Source organism: Onychomys torridus, chromosome 3, assembly GCF_903995425.1.
Source record: "Onychomys torridus chromosome 3, mOncTor1.1, whole genome shotgun sequence".
In the NCBI taxonomy this organism is placed as follows: domain Eukaryota; kingdom Metazoa; phylum Chordata; class Mammalia; order Rodentia; family Cricetidae; genus Onychomys; species Onychomys torridus.
Window position 1 is genome coordinate 102,479,946 of NC_050445.1, and position 21,990 is coordinate 102,501,935.

The following is a 21,990-nucleotide window of genomic DNA, read 5'->3' on the forward strand; positions in this document are numbered from 1 at the left end:
GGTAGAGAAATGATACCCAGAAGAGGGCCACAGTTAGCATCACATGGGGACAGGCAACCAGCAATTCCCTAAGGTGGTTTCAGTTTGTTTTTCCTGTCACAATTTGAGGGAAGAAGGAAAGCAAAGAAAACAAAATAGACCAGCCACTCTGAAGCAATCAGAAGCAAACCTATTGCCAAACCATGTAAACAGTCACACTGCCTGGAATGAGGGCCTGGGCACAGAGCTGGCCTCGACCCACTTCCATCTAGGAAGGAAAGTGCACTCTGGCAGTTCCACTTCAAGGAACAGCTTTGTGATTTGCCTAGGACAGTTCACACAGAAAGGAGTTGTCAGCAAAGGGCAGCAATGGCCATTTGGCCAGTCCCAGATGATGGGACCATAGAATACTGCCAGATCAACCTCAGAGAAGCCAGGAGGTCTCAGACTGACAGTGAAGTCCCTTCTGGCAGCTCCCCTGGGCAGCTTTGAGTAGGAGGAACTCTCCACCTGGAACTCAGCTCAGTGGAGAAGAGACCCCAGAGAACCAGGGAAGTTGACCTGCACTGTCAGCATTAGCATGGCTAAGCCCCGCCTCAGCTCGCCCCTTCCTGTCTTTTCTTTTGTCATGCCCTTCCCTCCCCGCCCAGCAGGACCCACGACCACAGCTAGAAGCACCGCCCCCCTCCACCCCTGTCTGGGTTTCCCAAGAGAATGAGGCATTTGCTCTATCATGGAACCATCTGGAAGATGAGAAGTTAGGAATAGAGAGGCTAAGAGGGAGGGCCATTGTGTGAGTCCTCAGGGTTTCCCATCACTTGTTTCAAACGTATGTGCCCTGGCCACTCGACGATGACCAGGTACCAGGTCACGAGATGTCCTCTGCATCCATGCCTCCTGAATCAGAGGGTGGCACCCAACAAGGCACTCCAGGAGATGCCAATGAAGGGAGCCCTGTGGACAGGTCTCTCTCCCACCAGCTCCCCTTTGGTACCACAAATGTTTTAAGTGTTTATAAGGCAGATCTCTGAACTGCTGGTTCCAGCGAGTAGCCAATGGATGGCTCCGTTTCCCTGTGTCTCTTCTCACTCCGATTTCATTTCTTCACTGGACATAAACCTTTCCGTCCCTTAGGAATCAATCCATTTCCCTCCTGACCCCTGCTTTAGTGACTTCAGAGAAAAGACTCTCTGGTCTTAACTCCCAAGCCCACAATTCCCTCCAGTTGTGTGCTCTGTCCAGGTTCAAAAGGCGCTTCAAGGTGAAAAGTTAGCACTGGAAACAAGGAAAGGCGACAGTTGTTCCCAGGATCCCACAGCTCAGAGCAGCTCGATGAGGGAAAGAGGGAGGGCGGGGAGGGTGAGTGGGGTCGGAAGCTCAGCTTGTTCTCAAATTGATCGGAGAAAGGTCTTTAGTGGCAGCTGGGCCACACAGTGCCCAGGAAACTAGACCAGGAATTAATTGTCTTTGGTCAGTTTTAATTAAATGAACATCTTGCTGGTTCATTCCTAAAACAGACTAAACACCGGTTATACATAAAGACAAAAGGCTTGACCTCGGATGAGTTGGAAGTTAAGAAATCATTCTGTGAAGCCAAAATAATTTTTTTAAATGCCCGTTATCAACTAACTGATCAGTACAGCTTTCAGTAATGGTGATGAACATTGGTAGACACCACTTCCCCTTGTACACTTGGCTATATTGAGGACTACTAACTATGTTACTACACCCCCACCCCAATCACTGTACAATTAGGTTTCTGGTATTTGTTTTTACATTGATCTATCTACTAGGTGCAAAGATTTGGTGAGTGGCATTGGCTATAATGTAATTGTAGCCTTCTTTAAAAAAAATTACAGTTTCACATTTTAACAGTTACTTTCCAGCATTTAACAAATACAGCAATATATAGTGGACTAAAAACAGGCAGGAGTTGGAAGGGATGTTCACACTTGATAGACACGGATGGGACTGAGTTGGGGCCTGGGGGTAGCGGAGACATGCAGGGGACTAGATGAAGAAATGTGTGTGTGTGTGTGTGTGTGTGTGTGTGTGTGTGTGTGTGTGTGTGTTGGGGATGGGGGTGGACAGTGTTTTTCCATTTGTTCTTCATTAAAGCTCAGACTGGGGGTTGGAGGAGTTGGGGACTCGTCTGCCATCTGTGCATGCGCTTCCCCAAATGTGAACTCATCAGCCACTTGCCAATGGGGGAAATAGATGCTTAAGGAAAACAGCTGAGGCTCTGCTCTCGGGACATTTGGGGAGAGGCAGTAAGGAAAAATGAACCAAGTCAACCCAGAGACCAATCTGCACAGCCTAACTGGCATTAGGGGTGCCAGGTAACAGATTTGTAAACTCAATGTTTCTCTTATCCAGTATTCAGGCAGAGAATGTTCATTTTTGCCTGGGAGGTAAGTGGACTTCAAAATCTGGGACTAGCCCTGGGATACCAAAGAGGAGTCTTATCTCCTGGGCGCATAGCAGAGATAGAAATGAGGGCTTCTGGAGCCTCACACAGCCCACTAGGCCATCTGCCATGTCTTGCACAGATTCCAGCCCACCCCCAGGCTTTACTCTCTTAAACTATAAAATGGAGATATCATTATGTGCTCAAAGACAGAGGGGCCCATCATAGAAAGAGTTGAGAGGGAAGGAAGGTTTGCTGGCTCAGGCCTCTCCCTGACAACATTCTCATTTTGTGTCCATTCATGATCCTCCAGGCAAAGCAGAAAGCAATCCTCCCCCCACCCAAGTACCAGTGACTCACTAGGTCCCTCCCTGGGACAGAGGGCAAGTTGCTTTTTAATGGAGGACCCAAGAGATGGTAGACGCACGCCCATCAGGGAAGAAATGCCCAGGATGGCATCTCAACATGTCTGTAGGTGACAGAAGTGCTGTGTCCAAGGGTCACACAGCTCCTGTCTGGTGGGAGCTGGGACTCAAATTCTGGGTTTTGTACTATAAAACTCAGAGGCAGGCAGAAGGGGTGTGTGTGGGTGGGGGCAGGGAGATCCTTGGTTTGGCAAGAGGAAAGAAGGTAGACATGGTCCCTTAGGGGTAGATTTGCCTGTGATGCATTATCCAGAAAATCTCGAGGTATCTGGAAAACGGAGACAACAAAAGTGCAGGTAAAATGGAACCCAAAAGAGCCATGCAGAAGGCTTTCGTCCTGTTGCAGAATCATGTACCGTGTTTCTACCGCCATGTTTTGTCTACATTAACTGCTTTAGAAGAAGTGGAGGAAGAGGAAGGGAAGGGAGCATGGAGAGCATTTCCATTTTCATAAAATCTCAGCCCACGGTGTTTCCCAGCACAACCCTGCTAGGACGGAGGCCAAGGGCTGACTGGGCACTGAAGGCTCCAGTGGGGAAGCACAGTGTGCTGTGGCCTAATTTTCAAAGATGGTGTGACTCAACCCCTCCTTGCCCATTTAGTTCCAAAGCTGACATAGCCTAATTAGTAGAAAGAGGAAGAAGAAAAACAGGAAATATTTTGAAGATGAGAAAAGTAAACTTCTATAGTCACCACAGATTTATCCCTACAGCATGTCTGGGGTTTAAAATTCTCCATACTACTATTTTGGTTCTTGTGGAATTTGTTGTTGTTCTCTTTTCCCTAACCACGGGTAATGCTGTGCTATGATGGGACATAGCATCTCACCATCCTGCTTCTGCATACAAACCCAAGGGTCTTCACACCAACCTCCCCTGTGCCTTTCAGGGCACAGTTGACCTTTGGCCTTTGGGTGGCAGGGCAGGGTCTCTGGGGGTAGATGAAGGGTTTTCTGTGAAGGGTTCCCCACCTTTAGGAGCAGCCTGCTTGGGGGTACTGCCTGCCCCACCCTTCCTTGAGGGGCAGGCTGTTCTGGAAGGCCACGACTTCTGGAGACAGCTGGAGACTGTTTCTGGTTTTGTGTCTCTGCAGGTTAGTGGTATATTGCTTCGTTCGCAGTTACTGTGGGGCCTCTAAGCTCTCCCAGAGAAGTCCCTGCAAACCCCACCGAATACCAGTGGGAGATGTTTGGTGGCATGGGTCTGAGGTAAATCTAAGTTTCATAAAAAGAAAAAAAAAAAGGAGCGTCTATATACAGTTAGCATGTGTGTATGTCCAGCTCTCTAGTATATGTATATAGATGCATAAATATATATACACACACACCTACAGACACATACGTACACATATGCGTATATATGCACGTACTTATATACACACACATATATACGTATGTAGAGAATATCGAGAGAATAATTTTCCAGTGACAATATGAGAAGCTGGTAAGCATCTGCCTCAATCTTAGGAAACACTGTCCCTGGGACTGATCTTGCTCCAGCATTCCTTGGCATGTCTATTTGCCTACAAGAGGTCTGTGGCATTCACATGGCTGAGTCTGAGGTGCAGCTAACGCCTGGGCCTCTGCTCTCCACAGACATACACCCTCCCAGGCTGACCTTCTAGGATCTGCCCTCCAAGGCCAGGAGCTCCCTGGGAAGCAAGTGGAAGCCACCGAGGCCACCCAAGGCCATGGTGTGCTGCAGTGGGCCACGGCGGTGTCACTGGTCCTGCAGGTCACATAGTGCCAGACTTGTCTGAGGAGCTATTGGGAAACATCTTCTCAGTAGGTGTCACGGCCGGGCTGCCCACACCCGAGCTGCTGCTGCTGGAGGATCGATGCTGGACCACGGGTCTGACTGGACGCATTGGGGGTGGACGCAGCTGGGCACCAGCCAGTCGAGCCGACAGGGCAGGCTTGAAAGTGGTCATCATTTCTGTGGATGAGCTGCTGCTGCGGCGCATGGCAGCGTCAGGGTCTCGGATGACAATGGTGTGCAGGGGGCTGGCAGGCTCCGAGCTGATGGGGCCTGGTGGATTCTTCAGGGGCTCCAGGGTGTCCAGCACCACATCTGGCGCCTGCTTGACGGTGTTCTGTCTCTCAAGTTCCCGCAACTCATGCAAAGCTGTGCTCATGGTCTTCTCGATGTCCTGAGGACAGAGAGGGCTCTGGTCAACATAGGTTCTTCAGAGCTGTTAGCTAGTTCAAGACTTTCCAGAGGATGTTGGAATCCCATGCCCCAGAGTGATACCAGATCCCAAAGGTATCTTGTAACCAAAGCAGGGCTCAACATGAGCACCCCCCTGAACCTGCCCTGCACAAGAAGTCACCATCATAAAGGTAGGTCAGGTCGTAGCAGACAGACATTCATTCAGAAACTGACTCTGCTACTTCCTTGCTATGGAATGGCATGTACTTCTCTGAGCCTGAGAATTCTCACTGGTAAATTTCAGACAGTTATAATACTTACCTTGGAGGGTTGGTGAATGTATAAAACTCAAATCCATGCATGGCACCTGGTACTCAAAAACAGTAGTAATGATCCCCATAGCAATGATACTTAATGCTGAGCACTGACCCAAAGCTTTGAATAGCTTACTGATAAGGTAGGGACAACTGTTACACTAATTCACACATAAGGAAACTGAGGCTCAGATTAGTCAAGTACCTTGCCCAAGGTCACACAACTAAATAACACAGTCCAAAGTCAGGTGTCTGGCTCCAGAGTCTCTGCCCTTGACACTATTTTTTTTTCCTTAAGAGTCATTTTAGGGGTAGAGAGATGGGTTGGTGGTTAAGATTACTGTCTGCTTTACCAAAGGACCCCATGTTCAATTCCCAGCACCCACACAGTGGCTTTCTAACAGGCTGCACCTCCAGTCCCAGGGATCTGTCACCCTCATCTGTGTCTGGGGGCATTGCACACATGTGGTACACGTATACATGCAGGCAAAACACCCATACATGAAATCAAATGAAAAAAAAAAAAAAGTCCTTCATCCTAACATACAGATATTGAGAGACTTCACACTGTATCCTATAGAATTGTATAGTTGTATGTTGGTTTAAAAATGAAAAGAAATCCTTACCCACAGGGAAATTACTACCTACAAAACATGCAGTGTGCATCCCAGAGTGACAGGAAGACCACTTTCCTCTCAGCATTATGATCTAAAGGGCTTGTTTCTTGTTTAAAAAGTGGAACAAATTTAAATGGCACATAGGACATGGTTGTATCTGCAGGCTCATCAGAAAGAGAATACCTCAGGTGACAGATGTGAGGCAAACCAGGCCAGCCCGAGGGCCATGTACACCAAATCCAGGGCAGGGCGGGGCTGGAAAGTAGCACTGATCTAGAAGCTGGGCGAGCACCAGCCACTCTGAACTGCACTTCATCCGTCTGTGGAAAGCCCACATTTGCTGTGAAGGTGTGGTGAGAGCGTGGACATGAAGCTCTACAAACTGCCAGACAGTGGCCATCCAACTCCTCAGAGAGCAAGAGTCCTTGTTCACAGGGCTTTTAAGGGGCGGCCTCCACATCTGATCTGACCCAGAACCCACAGAGGGCACAAGGAACCTGTCTTAAAACCTTCACTCACAGGTGCCATGCCCAATCTGAGGGCACGCTCGCTCTTCAGCCAGCCCGGGAAGAAAATGCATAGCTCTGGGGAGACAGACAGGGCTAGAGCCTGGAAATACTGTAGAGGCCTCTATCCATCCGAGTCTTCATCCTCTCCTTCCTGGATCTGCAGGCAGCCTCCCTCCTTCCTGCTAGACTCCAGTGTGCCCAGGACACGTCCCCAAGCAGACTCTTGCTCACCTCACTACCCCAGTTTATCCCATTTGCTTTCTGTGTCCTGCTAATGACCAACACCAGCTCTCACGCTTCCCTGTCATGGTTAACTCTTTGCCTACTGTGCTGGCCATTTTAAGAAGGGGCCTTCAGGAGGTGCTTTATCCAGAGGCTTAGTTGTGGGTGACTGCAGGAAGGCCTCTTCTACCCATCTATTGTAGACATACTTGCAGGGTCACCCCAGCCTCCAGCACTGTTCTGGGACTTAGTCTCCTATTGCCCTCACAATCTCCCCTCCTCCCCAATTTGCTCCAATCCAATGGGAACTCAAATGTAAAAATGTCAATAACTAAAGTGTAATTTTCTCATGTCCCCATCCTTGGTAGAGCGTGAATGGGAAAGACAGAAAGCTCAGAGACAGGTGGGCTGAGGGGTTTAGGCTGCAGCCTTGCATTAGTCTGATGAGGGGTGCGTTAAGTCTGCCGGGTGAGGCCGCGGAGAGGCAGTGGGGCCTGGGACACAGGTGGGAATGGACTCGGTTTTCACCTCCTCCCCACTTCGGAGGACAGTATCGCTTATTTCCAAAACAGCCTCTTTACCTGGGCTTCAAATCTACTTTGTTCACATCTAGGGTGACTCCACCTACTATTCGGGGTTCTCCATACCACCTCCCCTTTGACTCCAACAAAGTCAAGGGCTCCTCAGATTGAAGCCGAGCAAGCGGGTGGCCATCCAGTGTCTTCTTGACTGTTTTCCAAGAGCGTCACTTTGACTTCAATCCATGAAAAGCACTATCCCGTTAGAGTGGGCGTGGACGCTGACACCGCACGGAGTACTGCTATGTGTATTTCCTCAGCTAGGCTAGCAAAATGCTCCTCAGATAAAAACTACAGAAGTCTAGAGATGGGATGTACCCGGTTCTTGCTAGAGTTCCACAATGCACAGCAAACTATTTCAAGGTTCTAAAACGTCTGTAAATATGTCTTTCTACCTGGTCAGAGTACCACAGCATAAATGATGCTCTAACTCTACTCTCTCCACTGGCATCCCGGAGTAGTCTGTGATGTATTAGGCACAGTGCCCCTGACTACGTCTGACTGTCCATGTAAAGGACCCTAAGCCAGCTTTAGGAAGCCCCAGCCTTGTTGTGATGGCAGTCTTTAGAAGGTGTTGGGTACTAGGGTGATGGTTCTCAAGAGGGTAGCCTTCAAGGATGGAAGGCCAGGTTGGCTGTCTCCTCTACTTGGTCTATGCCAAGACACCGACCCCAAGGACTCCCTGGAAATGGGCATCAGGATATAAGGTAAAGGCCATGTGTGCATGTGGAGTTCTAGCTGGTGGTGCATTGCTTCCAGCCAGGGGATTCTCTGAGGATCTTCCCTAGAGTCTTGTAAGACCATGAGCAGAAGCTTACAAGCTCATCTCATCCCCTTCTCAATGGTGTTCAAAGAGACTATCAGCACAGCAGATTCTCCCCAGCCTGCAGGACCTGCTCGTCCCTGTCTGTCACCTCTTCTAGTCCCTGTCTGTCTGTCACCTCTTCTAGTCCCTGTCTGTCTGTCACCTCTTCTAGTCCCTGTTTGTCTGTCACCTCTTCTAGTCCTTGTCTGTCACCTCTGCTCGTCCCTGTCTGTCACCTCCTCTAGTCCCTGTCTGTCTGTCACCTCTTCTAGTCCCTGTCTGTCTGTCACCTCTGCTAGTCCCTGTCTGTCACCTCTGCTAGTCCCTGTCTGTCACCTCTTCTAGTCCCTGTCTGTCACCTCTTCTAGTCCCTGTCTGTCACCTCTTCTAGTCCCTGTCTGTCATCTCTTCTAGTCCCTGTCTGTCATCTCTTCTAGTCCCTGTCTGTCATCTCTTCTAGTCCCTGTCTGTCATCTCTTCTAGTCCCTGTCTGTCTGTCACCTCTTCTAGTCCCTGTCTGTCTGTCACCTCTTCTAGTCCCTGTCTGTCTGTCACCTCTTCTAGTCCCTGTCTGTCTGTCACCTCTTCTAGTCCCTGTCTGTCTGTCACCTCTTCTAGTCCCTGTCTGTCTGTCACCTCTTCTAGTCCCTGTCTGTCATCTCTTAAATGACAGACAGCATTGAGGGAGGTACATAATGGACCCTTGCCCAAAATTACAGCTAGGGGAATAAAAAGGGAAGCTTTTGGGAATATGATGTCAAAAACAGACACAACCAGTGATGTGAACTCGCAAACAAACTGATTCTGTTCATCTGGCCAATGGGGGGAAAAATCATCCAAACAGAAAACATTCTAGAAGAGCCTGGAATATTCTCCATTGTGCTTCAGCTATTTAGTCCTGCTCATCTTGGGTCTTGGGTCATACCCAAGGGAATTACTTCCAAACTGTAGACTCTCAAAACATGATATACCCTCCCCTGCTAATTAAAGACACTCAGCCCTGCCGCCATTTCGGGATGGCAGTTCTCCTAAACTACAAGCTCATGTGGGTAGGGCCAGAGTACATCAGGTCTCCACTGTACTTCACTGTGAGTGGTGAATGTCACACAACAGGTGCTCAGTCAAGATTCGTCAATAAATGAATAATGGATGAAAGATGGATGGATGCATGCATAGATGGATGGATGCATTGATGGATACATGGACTCAATCACAGCATCTTGTGAAGAGGCCTGCTATTACCTCAGCCCCATACTCTGGCTACCCTCTCTCCAGCCTGGACACTGGGGGGGGGGTCTTTCAGTCTTTATAGGAGCTCTAGCTAGTAGCATGGGAAGGAAGCCAATTCACTGTCTTGTCTGGCTCAGTCTCAAGTTCCACCAAGGCCACTGTGGTTGCCCACTCAGAAGTTCCCACCCTCTGTCCCACTGAGTCTCACTGGCCTAACTGTCTTCTGTGGGGCCCTTACTTCTGCCAGGGCCTCAGCCTCCAGGGACTTGTGGTCCCCTAGGCTGCTGTGCCGGGTGGAGCCGCAAGTCGACCTCATGGAGAGCCCTTCTGCCAACGCCTTCTTGTCAGGGTAGTTGATGCTGCCAGCGCTCCCGAATGTCGCCATCCTCCTCTTCTCAGGGCTCTCAATCCGTCCCCGGCTGAGGGGGATTTTGTGGGGGCTGCTGGGGCAGGCAGCAGCTCGGGGTGGCGTGTCTATGCTGGGACCCAAGCCCCGGGGTGGGCTGTGTGTGTCGCCCCCGCTTCGGCGCCTGGGGATGGCCGCTCCGTCAGACCGTAGTCGTACTCTGCAAAGGAGCCAGGGGCAGGGAGCATGGGGCAGAAGTCAACCCTAGCCAGGCTCAGAATGGGCCAGCCAACCCCCATGCCATAACTACATGCTGATCTAGAGGAGCTAGCACAGTGAAGCCTCATTCAGCCAGACTGTACAATTTGGGCGATGAAAGGGCTAGCTCAGACCTGTGACACGTTCCCTAACGGGGAAGAGTAACTTGGCCCAGGGAGGAGGGCTGAGAGTGGGAGCCAGGCTGGCTGCACCGCTAACCAAAATCTAAGTCAGGTTCGGGCAGAAAGATTCCAAACCGGAAATGCTGTGGCTAGCTGTGGTCATACATACAGTCTGACGCCTTTCAGACTCCGGCTGGTTTGTAACACTGAGGCTTGACTGTACCAAAAGGCCACAGTAAGCACCCCTGGGAACGAAATACCTGCTCTCCATTGTCACCCACCAACCTCCAGAGAGCAGGGCTGTCTATACAGATTTCCCAGATGTCAGAAAACAGGTCACTGAAGGGTGAATGCCCCTGCACCTTACGTCTGTGGGTACCTTGTTCACCTCCGGGGCTCTACTGGTGTAAAAGGGTGTGAGCTGCTTATCAGCTCACGTCTGCCACAAGCTTTTCTGTATTCTCCCCAAATCCATTCTGTGAATCTGCTACATTGATGGACTATACCTCACCTGCCCAAATTTAAGTGGGTTTAGCAATAACTTAAAGACTACTGTGTCCTATAGAGGTCACCCAAGTTACAGAGGCCTCCACGAGGGTGGGGAGGGCTGGATGTGGATGAGGGTAGGGAGGGATAGTGGCTGGGAATGGACCAAGTTCCATGGGACTGGTGGCAATTCAAACCCTCTGCCCCAGCAAAGCTAAGCAAGCCTGTGGGTGCCCCAGTAGGACCAAAGCATAGGTGTTGGGGAGGAAGAGGCTTTAAGAAAGAAAAGAACAAGGTTAAGAGAGGGAAGAAGGGGAGGAAGAGAGAGGCAGGAGATGCTATGGTCCTTCTAGGAGCTGGGGACCACACCATTCTCCTCTATGGACCCAGCCTTCGACTTTCCCAACCCTGGCTTCTATAATCTTGCAGTGTCCAAAGCTGACTTGAGTAGACATCACTAAAAAGAGGCTTCAAGACCTCAACTAGAATCAATTTTTTTTATATCCAGTGTATGCTGCCAAAAGCATCTCTTGCTCTCTCTCTCTCTCTGTAAAGACTGGGTTGACCACAAGACCCTTCAGGCTGCAGTGGGGGTTAGGGGGAGGCGGGACAGACTTGGACCATATAAGAGGACAAGGCGTGGGTCGGGGGAGCAGAGCGAGACTGTTAGCTTTTCCTCTCTTCCTATTCCCAGGATGACTTGCACAGCTCCTTGCTGGTATATGTGACACAGTCCAGCCTCAGTGACGAGACTGGCATATCTGTTCCTACCACCCAGGGAGGTGGAGTCGGGTATTGATGGATTGTGAACTCTGTTTAAGTGGTGTGTTTCAGGGATAGGGGTCTGTGGGAGCTTTACAATTTAAAAATATTGTAACAACAGAAAGCTGGAAGGAGGCCGAGGAGCTGGAGAGAGAAGAAAAGCACTCTCCAATTTTCATCATATGTGTGTCTCTCTCTCATTATATTAAAATTCTAAGACAGTCTTACTATGTAGCCCAGGCTGGCCTACGATTAATATTTAAAAAATAAGAAGCTCTTTGATGCCAGCATATGTCTCCCTGTTCCTTCTTTCACACCTCCCTACTCACACCTGGAATCCTTGGGTCATTCCAGCTAAACCACCCAGCTGTACTCAGGGTCACCGTGTAGAATCCAGGGGCTATAAGAATCTCCTCCCCTTCCTGTTCTCTTGCTTCTCCCAAATCTCTCTCTCTCTCTCTCTCTCTCTCTCTCTCTCTCTCTCTCTCTCTCACACACACACACACACACACACACACACACACACACACACACACACATGGGGCACTAGCGGGACAGAAATGAACCCGCATTTCCTACCGGCCCATCACCCCCCCAAAGCCGTAATCAGAGATGTGCTCTGTGGGGGACTGGAGGTCATTCTTGGAGGAGGCCTTGTCATCCAGCAGTGGCCCGCTGCTGGCCTCACTGTCAGCCTTTTGGCTCAGGCTGTCGGAGAAGGCATCGTCCCTGGGGAGAAGAGAGACATGAATTGGCGGTGGTCCCTGTCCTCTGGGGGAAGGCCCAGGATGCCCAGGGCTCCTCCAAACCTGTCTGCACACACCTATGACTAGCTATTGCAGCAGCCCAGGCTGAGCACCTCCCCTCCACACATGCCTTCCACGATGTTCCAATGGCCAGGCTCTCTAGTAGGTGGCTCCCTTGCACTCCACCCCAATTCCATTGTTCCTTTTCTCTTTCTAGCTTGTTTTCTCTCCTAGACCCTCTCAATGATGGAGCAGGGTGGAGAAATGGGTGTGAAGAGTCTGCAAGCTGGAGCTGGAGAGATGGCTCAGCCACTAAGGGCACTGACTGTTCTTCCAGAGGACCTGGGTTCAATCCCCAGCACTCATGTGGTAGCTTACACTTGTCTCTAACTCCAGTTCCAGAGGATTCAACATCCTTACACAGACATATACTCAGATAAAACACCAATGCTCATAAAATAAAATTTAAAAAAAAGAGTCTGCAAGCTGAGCATAGGGTGCTGAGTGCTGAGTCTCCTAGCACAGGGTGCTGCATGCTGAGTTTCCTATGGCTCCATGCTCAGAGCCAAGCAAGGGGGAAAAGCTACCTCCATCCCTTACCTCCCTATCTGGGGTGCAGGATACTTGTGAGGAGGCCCTCTATTACAGCATCCCCTTTCTCATTCGCTTGGCCTCAGCCTTTGCTCAAGCTCAGCATTTTCTCTCCTACATCACAACATAGGCTTAGGGTTCCCTTCCTGTGGAGTTTGGCTCCATGGCCGCTTCCAGGACAGGTCAACTCCCCTAGGCCAATCCAAGCCAGAAGGCAATGAGAGCCCAGAAAGGACCTCACACAAAGTGCTGACTTCTGGAACTTTCCGACAGTGCCGGTTATTTGGGATGCGCGGTGTTTTAAACTCTTTAAACCATTAAAAATGGTTAAAAGAAAATGGGATGTTTGTGTTTCTCCAATCCCTGAGAAGGTCACATCTGGAACAGAGGGCTGTGGGCTTAAGCAGTGGTGAGCTGGTCACTAGCTCCAGGGAAAGCTCAGGATAGTGGAGGGGTATGAAAAGACTATGGGATGCTAGTGACCATAGTGGGTGGTCAGTGCCCTGGTTGTGACTCCTAGGTCTGGATGGTGGCTCCAGACCTAATACTATCTCTATATCATATGAAGGATGAGCAATGTGTGTATTTCTTCTGTAGATTTCCATTTAAAGAAAGTTAGTAAAAGAAACTCCATTCTTAGAGATCATCAAGATTTGATATTGATGCTGGGAGAACAAATTGCCAGCATATAACCCAGTATTCCCCTTCTACTGCCCATTCCAGACATCACTAATCTATTACCTCATTCTTCACAGAAGGCCCCAGTTCTCACTCACATGTCCTGTACAACTATGTACTGATGAGGGATGAGTCCATCCACACCATTGTGACGGCCCTCCCACCAGTCCTCTGAGGCACGGTGGTACAGGAGCAATGAGGCCCCTTTTTTGAAGGACAGCTCACGAGGGGACCGCCCCACATAGTCAAACTTGGCAATGGCCTCAATCTGCTCCACTTCTGAAAGAAAATAAAGAGAAAGAGCATCTGTGAGGTCAGAGGGGTGTCCCAAGACTCAGACAGCCTGAGCTTCAGTGAGGAAGATGGGTGGCAGGCGTGATGAGCACATGTGGGCTGGGGCTTGGGACCCCAGTACCCTAGGTTTAAACTCCTCCCTGCTGTTCAGTCTTAGGCAATCTATGTAACTTCTTAGAATGTCCAGTGAGTACCATGCAGTGGCGTAGACCTGGAATCTCAGTGTTCTGGAGCCCAGGGCAAGAAGACTGAGTCTGTAACCAGCCTGGGCTATATAGTGATAACCTATCTCATAAAAAATTAAATAAATGAACAAATACAAAAATTCCACAGGGAGCAGGCATGCCAGTTCCTTGTTTCCCATTGCATGATTATTGAAACTAGTTTGGCTAAGTGTGGTAATGCCTACCTATAATCCATGCACTTGGGAAGTGGAGGCAGATAACAGGAGTTTGATGCCAGCCTGAGCTACATGGACCCCATATCAAATGTGTGTGTAAATGTTTGAAGAAATTCATTGTTTCCTTTTACACCTCAGCATAATTCTACCCCCACTTTCCCATGAGTCCTTTTCTCTCTTGTCCACTTACACATAAGCATCACACACTGCCTGCAGGGCTAGATTCCCATCTCTGTTCACTCACAATACTTTCAGTGGCTCTTCAGCTGCCAAATGGTGAATGGAAATAAGGACACAGCACAATCAAAACTCATGGGTGCAGCTACTGCTTACACGGAAGTTTAGAGTAGAAAATGACTGTGCTAAGAAAAATCCTAAACCAATAACCTCTACCTCCACCTTAACAAACAGGAAGTGCAGGAGCTGGAGAGATGGCTCAGTGGCTAAGAGCAGGCTGCTCTTCCAGAGGACCTGGGTTTGATTCCCAGCACCTACAACTCAGCTCAGCTTCCAAAGGATCTAACGCTCTCTTCTGGCCTCCATGGGCACTGCATGCACACAGCACACAAGCACACATGAAGACAAAACCTCATATACATAAAATATATATGAACTATAAAAAATGTAAAGACATTAGAAGTGCAAACAGAAGCTAAAGCAAGCAGAGGGGGGAGTCGGACAGATTAAAGGAGAATTAAATGAGACAGAGACTAGGGGAAAAGATGAGGGCTAAGCCGCTTCTTTGAAAAAGATCAAGGAAATTAACAAACATTTGGCTAAATAAACTAAGAAAATAAAATAGAAAAATCACATTAATAAAATATAAAATCATAAATGGAAAAGGAACATTAAGGTCATTGGTTTGGAAGAAAAAGGGGAAGGAAATATAAATAATAAGGAAATATTACCAACAATTATATATCAACAAATTAGGTAAGTCAGATGAAATGGGCACATTCCTAAAAACGTAGACTACTGAAACTGACTTGAGAAACAGAATATCTGGGGCCAGTGGGATGGCTTGTCATGGAGCCCGAAGATGTGTTTGACCCCTGAGTCTTATATGGTAGAAGAAGAGAGCCGACTCCTGCATGTTGTCCTCCAACCTCACAAGAACAAACCACGATATAGGCACCCCCCCCCCACAATAGACAAATGTAAAAAACAAAATTTGAACATCTGGGGCCAGAAAGATGGCTCATGATGTACACATCGAATGACCTCAGTTCTTGCATTAAACATTGTAGAAAAAAAAAAGCTGGATACAGTGGTCCACATCTGTAATCTAGCACTTCTGTGGGAAGATGGGAGGGGGAGACAAAAGAGTCACTCAGGAGCTCACAGGTTAGACAGCCTATAGCATGAAGGGGCAGAAACAAGAGACACCCTGCCTCCACAAGATGAAGGAGAAAGTTGTCCTCTGACTTCTATGTGCATGCCATGTCATGCATGTGCCTGCCCATCACACATGCACACACACACATGCTAAGAATACATTTTTAAAAAAGAAATAGAAAGCCTGAATGGGTTTCCAAGAACACGAATCAACCATCAAAGCACTACTCAGAAAGAAATGCCCAGCCCCATATGACTTCACTGCTGAATTCCACCAAACATTTAAACAATAATAATTATTCACCAAGTTTTCCAAAAAGCACAAGAAGGGGAAACACTTGGTAACACATTTCATGAGGCAAGAATTATCTAACACAAAACCTGGAATATATCACCAGAAAACTGCAGACCGACATCTCTGATGAAATTTTTCTCTACAAAGTATTAGCAAATTGGATGCAGGGGTATGTAAAAGGAATTGTTCTCTATACCTGAAAAGAATTTATCCCAGGAATGTGAAATTGGTTTAACACCTAAAATTTCAATGAATCTTATCAGTAAAATAAAAAGGAAAAAAATGACATAATCATCTCAACAGTTTGCATTTGGCAAAGATCAACATCTTTTCCTAACGAAACACTCCACAGAAGAGGAACAGAAAGACACTCCCTTGACTTGATAAATGCACCTCTGAAAACCTTACTGCTGTGTGGGAGAGATGGTTCAGCCATTAAGAGCACTTGCTGTATGATCAGGGGACTGGAGTTCAGATCCCAGTATCCATAAGACAAGTCAGACATCTGTCACACACCTGAGACCTCAGCTCTGAGACAGATAGAGACAGAAAGGTCACTGAGGCTTCCTGGATTCTGGTCCAGCTGAAAATATGTGAGCCCAGGTTCAGAGATTCTGCCTCAAAGAAATAGTGATCATGGAGGGCACTCAATAACTTTTTTCTTATCTTCTTGTGTGCGCCAGGCATGAGTACACATGTACACATATGCATGAGAACACATATACACAGACACGAAAACACGAAAAAAAAGAAAGCAAAAGCCCTGGCAGCTAAAATTATACCTGTGGTAAAATGCTGGCTGCTTTCTCTGTGTGGTGGTTTGAAATGAGAATGGCCTCCATGGATTTGTATGTTTAAATATTTGGTTTCCAGTTAGTGGAACTGTTTGGGAAGGAATATGAGGTGTGGCCTTGTTGGAGAAGGTGTGTCACTGGGGGTAGATGTTGGACTCTAACCCTATGGCACTGTAAGCCCTAAATAAATTCTTTCTTCTATAAGTTGCCTTGGTCATGGTGTCTTATTACAGTAATATAAACTAAGACACCTCACAAGAAAGAAGGCAAGACAAGGGCCTTCATGAATATCATCAAAACAATGAGCAACAAAATAAAAACTGGATGAATTGGACTGCATCAAAATTAAAACCTTTTGTGCTTCAAAGGACATTTGGAAAGCAATAAGCAAGTCTTATAATAGAAGAAAACATCTGAAAATCATATGTGAGATAAGCAACTTATATTTATATATACTATAAAGTATTTAGTATTTATCAATACTAAAAAGACAAATTTAAAATGGGCAACAGACCTGAAGGCAGAATATTTACCGCTGCTTTCCCAGGAGATAGAAGTTTAGTGACATCCCTCAGCACCATGGGTCCTCGGGTAGTAAAGGGCAGTGGTGCTGCTTGGAGAGCAGTGGGGCTGTGGAGGCTAGCCCCATGTGTGGAGGCTAGCCCCATGGCGGGCTCAAGTAAGCAGGAGAGCCCTGCGAGATATTAGACCTAGACTCTGCCCACTATGCCTTAATGCGTAAGAAGGCCTGAGCCCCTTTTACTCAGATTGCTCATCTGGATGGTCCGATTTCCATAGAAACTAGCATGACTTCTCAGCTGGCAAGAGCAGAGGAATCAAGGAGATGGGTCCCCCCCCCCATCTCTACACACACACACACACACACACACACACACACACACACACACACACTTCTGTTTCTCTCCACACTCCTCACTACTGGAGCAATTCTCAGGTGCCCGTACATGGGGGACATCCCTGTAATCTCACATTGTCAGTCTGTTCTTGAGGAGCTGCTTCCAATCTGTTGAGGTCTGCTGAGAAATGAGGAACTCCCTGAGGACCCAGCTCATTCATCACCAGGTCCCAGGTCTCAGCAAAGGCCTGATGCAGAGCATATCCTTGAGTTGGGGCCAGGGATAGCAGAGAGACAGGACACTTTTCTCTTAGACACTTGTCTCTGGGGATTGGTATTGAACCCAGCAGGACACACAGCAGGTGACATGGGCCAGGAGTGGTATGTAGTAAATGCACAGCACCCACCAGGATCTGCTCTATGTGCCTACGCTGGGCCCAAGACTTGTATTAAGGCTTTCCTGGGTGCTTCTCTATGCTGAAGGACAACTGTGCTGCTTGGAGAGCTGTGGGGCTGTGGAGACTGGCCCTGTGGCTGGCTTCAGTAGGCATGGGAGGTCCCTGGGAGATTTTTTTTGCCCTAGACCCTCCCCTCTACTCACCTTCATCACTGGTGTGAGGCTCTGTGCCATTGTCATGGTCAACTTCATCAATGGTCCCTGGCTCACTGTGTGGGCTGTCACTGCAAGCAAACATAGGAAGAGATCATGTTGGGGACTTTCCTGAATACTCCTTTAGTGACCCCTAGCTCTGGAATTGACTAGATTGTCAAATGCTTGAGTATGAGGCCCGCGTGTATTAGAAACATCATCCCTAATGCCACCTTGTTTGGAGGTACAATCTAAGTAGAGGTGATTAGGCCACAAGGCCTGTGTCATCAGAAATGAATTGGTGTTGACCGAGGTTAGACTTCCTGTGTTAGCCCTGACCCCTTTGGGCTATCTGGCTTGTTCTCACTGTTTCTTTCCCTCTGCCTTCCACCATGGGATGATTTAGCATGAATGTCCTTGCTGCATGTAGTATACCTCTTAGTTTTCAGAACCTTGAGCTACACAGATTTCAGTTCATTATAGACGACACAGTCTCAAGTACAGTAGCAGACATAGGCTGAAATGCTTATGTGTTCAATGAGATTCAGATGGCAGTGGGAAACCACAAGCGTCTGGAGGCCAGGGCTGTCCTCATGGTGTGTGTGTGTGTGTGTGTGTGTGTGTGTGTGTGTGTGTGTGTGTGTGTGTGTGCACTAGGTTTTCATCAAGATATTGACTGGGTTCTAATACATACCACTGTATTAAGTAGAAAGGACACAATGACAAATCAAATGGACCAGGTCCCTGACCTCACTGTTCACATTCTAGGGAGAGAAAACAGCCCAGGTAATGAGGCCAGTGCATAAAACAGCTGCAAGATGAAATAATGATTTATAAGAAAGAACCAGGCTGACATGAGAGCAGCAGAGGGACCAACATAGAGTGATCTGGATGGCTTTTAATAGGAGGTGACATTTACGATGCCATTTAAAAAATGGTTGTCGGCAGCTCAGCTGGTAGTGTCTAGCACGTACAAAGGCCTGCCTTTTCTCTTTGGCCCCACACAAACCTGGCCCGGTAGTGCATGCCTGTAATTCCAGCTCTCAGTAGGTAAAGGCAGGAGGATCAGAAGCTCAAGTGAGCTTCGACTTATAATGAGTCTGGGGCCAGTCCAGGCTACACAGGACTGTTTGTAAAAGGACAAAAAGAAACAGACTATATTGTGAATAATTACCCATCGCCACCAGGATTAGATCCAAATCAAGGCCATCAGAACCGGCCTCCAGCTGACCTGTGTAGCCTGGCACCTCACCACCCTCCTGTCACACACCCCATCCCAACAAACCAGCCACTTGTCACTCTATGCTGCAGGCCTCAGAATTTCTCAGCTTCGTCCTCTGTGAACTGGCCCCAGTTTAAGTTGCTAACTTGGATCTTTCTTTACCTCCTTGAGAAGCCTTTCCTGATGGCCTGTGATTGGCTCAGAGGCCCCTTCTGAAACAGCTTGCTTCTGTCCTCTCAACAATCTTCCCACTGAAGCTAATCTTGCTCAGGTACCATCCCTGTCACCTGGAGATGCAGTCCCCAGAGGATGCTGTGTGGTCATGGGGGGCACTGCTGAATAAGTGTGGGGGTGGGGGAGACTGCTGAATGAATGGATTATGTCCACTGTACTGAGACCTTCCTTTTTAGTTTTGGAAATACCTTCACAATGACCATGTAATTGCTAATTTTCCAGTCTCATGGGAAGTGAAGAAAAGTGTAAAAGTTGCAAGTGTGTATTGTACATGTGTAGTTTGTGTGTCTAACCTCTCTTTGTGCTGAAATTGTGTGTTCTAGCTGCATAAGGGGCCTGTACAGTGTTAGGACAGAGAACTGTGACCAGACAACATTTGTGGCCCTTCATTGCAATTAAACACATCCATCTTCACTCTTGCAGGCTTAGCTTGGGGAAGGTAGCCATGCCTGGTTCCAAAAATGTTCTTGACTATTTCTCCTGATACAGGGAGAGCCATAACAGCTAAGAGAGCTAACCAACTAATGATCGTTGACCTGAGGTGGGACAGTCTCTGGAAGAGAGAACGTCTGGGTAGGAGAGGTTGGTGATGGGTATCACTTTCAGCTGTTGAGGTTCACAGAGAGACACCCACCCCTCCGCTTCCTGAGATAGGCCTGTGATACCTGGCCAGCCACAACATTATGAGAGCTCCTTAGACTCAAATGGGGTCCCCAAACAACTCCTGGGAACTTCCTATAGGAACACCTGGGAGAGAGAAGCTCTTCTTCTGCAGAGAATGGGTGACAAAGAATGGAACCGCTGGCTGGCTGCCTTCTGACAGCCACTAAGGGAGAGGCCGTCTGAGATGGAAGCCAGCACACAAGGCAGCAAAGCCAAGGGGCTGAGACTGCAGGGCTGGGTCCTGCTGACAACCGCCGAACCGCTGGACCCACACCTGAAGACACAGCGCCACATACTTCAGTTAAGTAAGCTGCAAATGCACAATGGGCTTAGGCTATCTGGAGGTGTGTTTCATTCCTTGAAACTTACACAATCTTGGCTGATATCTCTGTCTCTCGTGTGGGACTGCTGTGAAGCTCTCATGAAAAACTATGTATGATGAATGGACCCTAGTGTCATGAGAAAACTGGAAGGCTTCTGACTGTTCTTAACAACAACAGGATGATGTTAATGGTAATATTAAGAGGAAGGGCGCCTTACCAGTATTCTTCCCCTCCAGCCATGCATTTTTCGTACACAGGTCCCTCTAGCTCCCGCGGGCTGGGGAAGATGGCTTCATGGTGGATGATGATGGTTTTGATGACTTCATTGACATGCGCCTGGCAGGATACAGGGTCCTGCCCATCAGGGATGTGCATGAGGGTGGGCCCAAAGCAGATGGCCAAGTTGTAGGGATCCATCATGTTCTCATCACTGTACTGGGAAAGGCTAGGAGAGAGCAGGTACCCACTGTTCACCCACAAGGCAAATCCTCTCCCATGTTTCTTTCTTTTGAGGGGGAGGGAAGGACTTGACTCAAATGCAGGAATATTCTATATTCCAATTTATAACAGTAGCACTCATAAAAGTCTTGGGACACCCCTCCCAGAGGAGGCCAGTCCCAGAGGGCTCCCCAGGCCAGGTACTCACTGATTGAGGAATGCAAAGAGGTATCTCATGACCACGATGACCACGCGGGGCAGGGTGATGAGGATCTGCTGGATTGGGTGCACCCTGTCAGCTGGGTTCTCCAGTTCTGTAAGGCACAGGGGGTTCAGGATGCCTGTTACCCTTAGAAAAAGGCAGCGGTTATCTCCAGGCCTCACCTCCTCCATCAGCCTCATAGGGACCAGTCAAGATGGCTCTACTTTCAGTTGAGATTTGTGTGAGATCCTGGCCAGAGCCAATCAGAACAAGACAGGTTGGGGGTTAGCCTACTCTGAACCGCTTCGAGCTGGTCTTGAGATGGTGGAGAAACCTATAGCGAGGTGCCTGGAATTTGGGTAGCAGAGAATCTGGAGCAGCTAGGGACTGCCAGGAAAGAGCATTCTGCCTGAGGACCGAAGGAGTGACACAAACCTAGAATGGACATGGAAAGTCCAAAACGGATGGCTCTCCAGCTTCCTGGTAGAGGAACTGACATACTTCTTTTTATGGACTCAGATAGTCTCTGTCACTGGCAGCCTTGGAGTCCTGATGACACAGGCAGGGATGGTGGTTTAGTAAAGTGTGACAGGCACCAGCCACATCACAGGCCTGGCATACCACAGTCACTCAGCAAAGAACAGTGCAAACATAGGCTTCTCTTGAGTAACCTATTGACTAGATGGCTGGCACCTGCCCAGGATCTCATCTGAGATCTGTTCTCAGGTTGATCCTAGAGAGTCAAATGCTGGTATTATGGTCTGGCAGGCTGAGTAGTACCTATGGAGTTAGCAACCTGGACTATAAGAAGTGAGGTGCCAGTTCAGTGTGCTGGGCCAATGACGAGCCACACATTGTCAGTGATGTTTTCCTCACAGAGCCCCAGCCTTCTAAAGCCCTCTTTCTCCTCAGCAGCCAACATGACAGAGCTAAAGACACTCTTGCCTGCTTCGTCTCCTGGCCACCATTCTCCCCTGGAGTCTGAAGACTGTCTAGAGTCACGCTTCTCCATGAGTTGCTGTTGTCAAAGCTGGGGTTCTTGCTTCCTGACAAGGCATTGTGTGGGTATGTATAGCAAATAGAAGTCCATTCTGGCATCAGCACCCACATGCCCTGACTATGG

General features: G+C 48.4%; 1 protein-coding gene across 4 annotated transcripts in view; it reads right to left on the reverse strand.

Annotated features, from left to right (window-relative positions):
- Positions 1-4,151: 4,151 nt before the first annotated feature.
- Positions 4,152-21,990, reverse strand: part of Srgap3 (SLIT-ROBO Rho GTPase activating protein 3) — a 224,895-nt gene continuing 207,056 nt past the window's right edge. For 3 of the 4 annotated variants that reach the window (XM_036180553.1, XM_036180551.1, XM_036180552.1), the window contains exons 16-22: positions 20,874-20,979; positions 20,445-20,672; positions 17,798-17,877; positions 13,321-13,501; positions 11,787-11,936; positions 9,472-9,799; positions 4,152-4,959 (exon numbers count right to left, since the gene is read on the reverse strand). In XM_036180553.1, coding sequence (XP_036036446.1) covers positions 4,546-4,959; positions 9,472-9,799; positions 11,787-11,936; positions 13,321-13,501; positions 17,798-17,877; positions 20,445-20,672; positions 20,874-20,979 — 1,487 coding nt within the window. In that variant the 3' untranslated portion in view covers positions 4,152-4,545. The remainder of the gene's footprint in view (positions 4,960-9,471; positions 9,800-11,786; positions 11,937-13,320; positions 13,502-17,797; positions 17,878-20,444; positions 20,673-20,873; positions 20,980-21,990) is intronic. The other variant, XM_036180554.1, reaches the window with a different exon arrangement.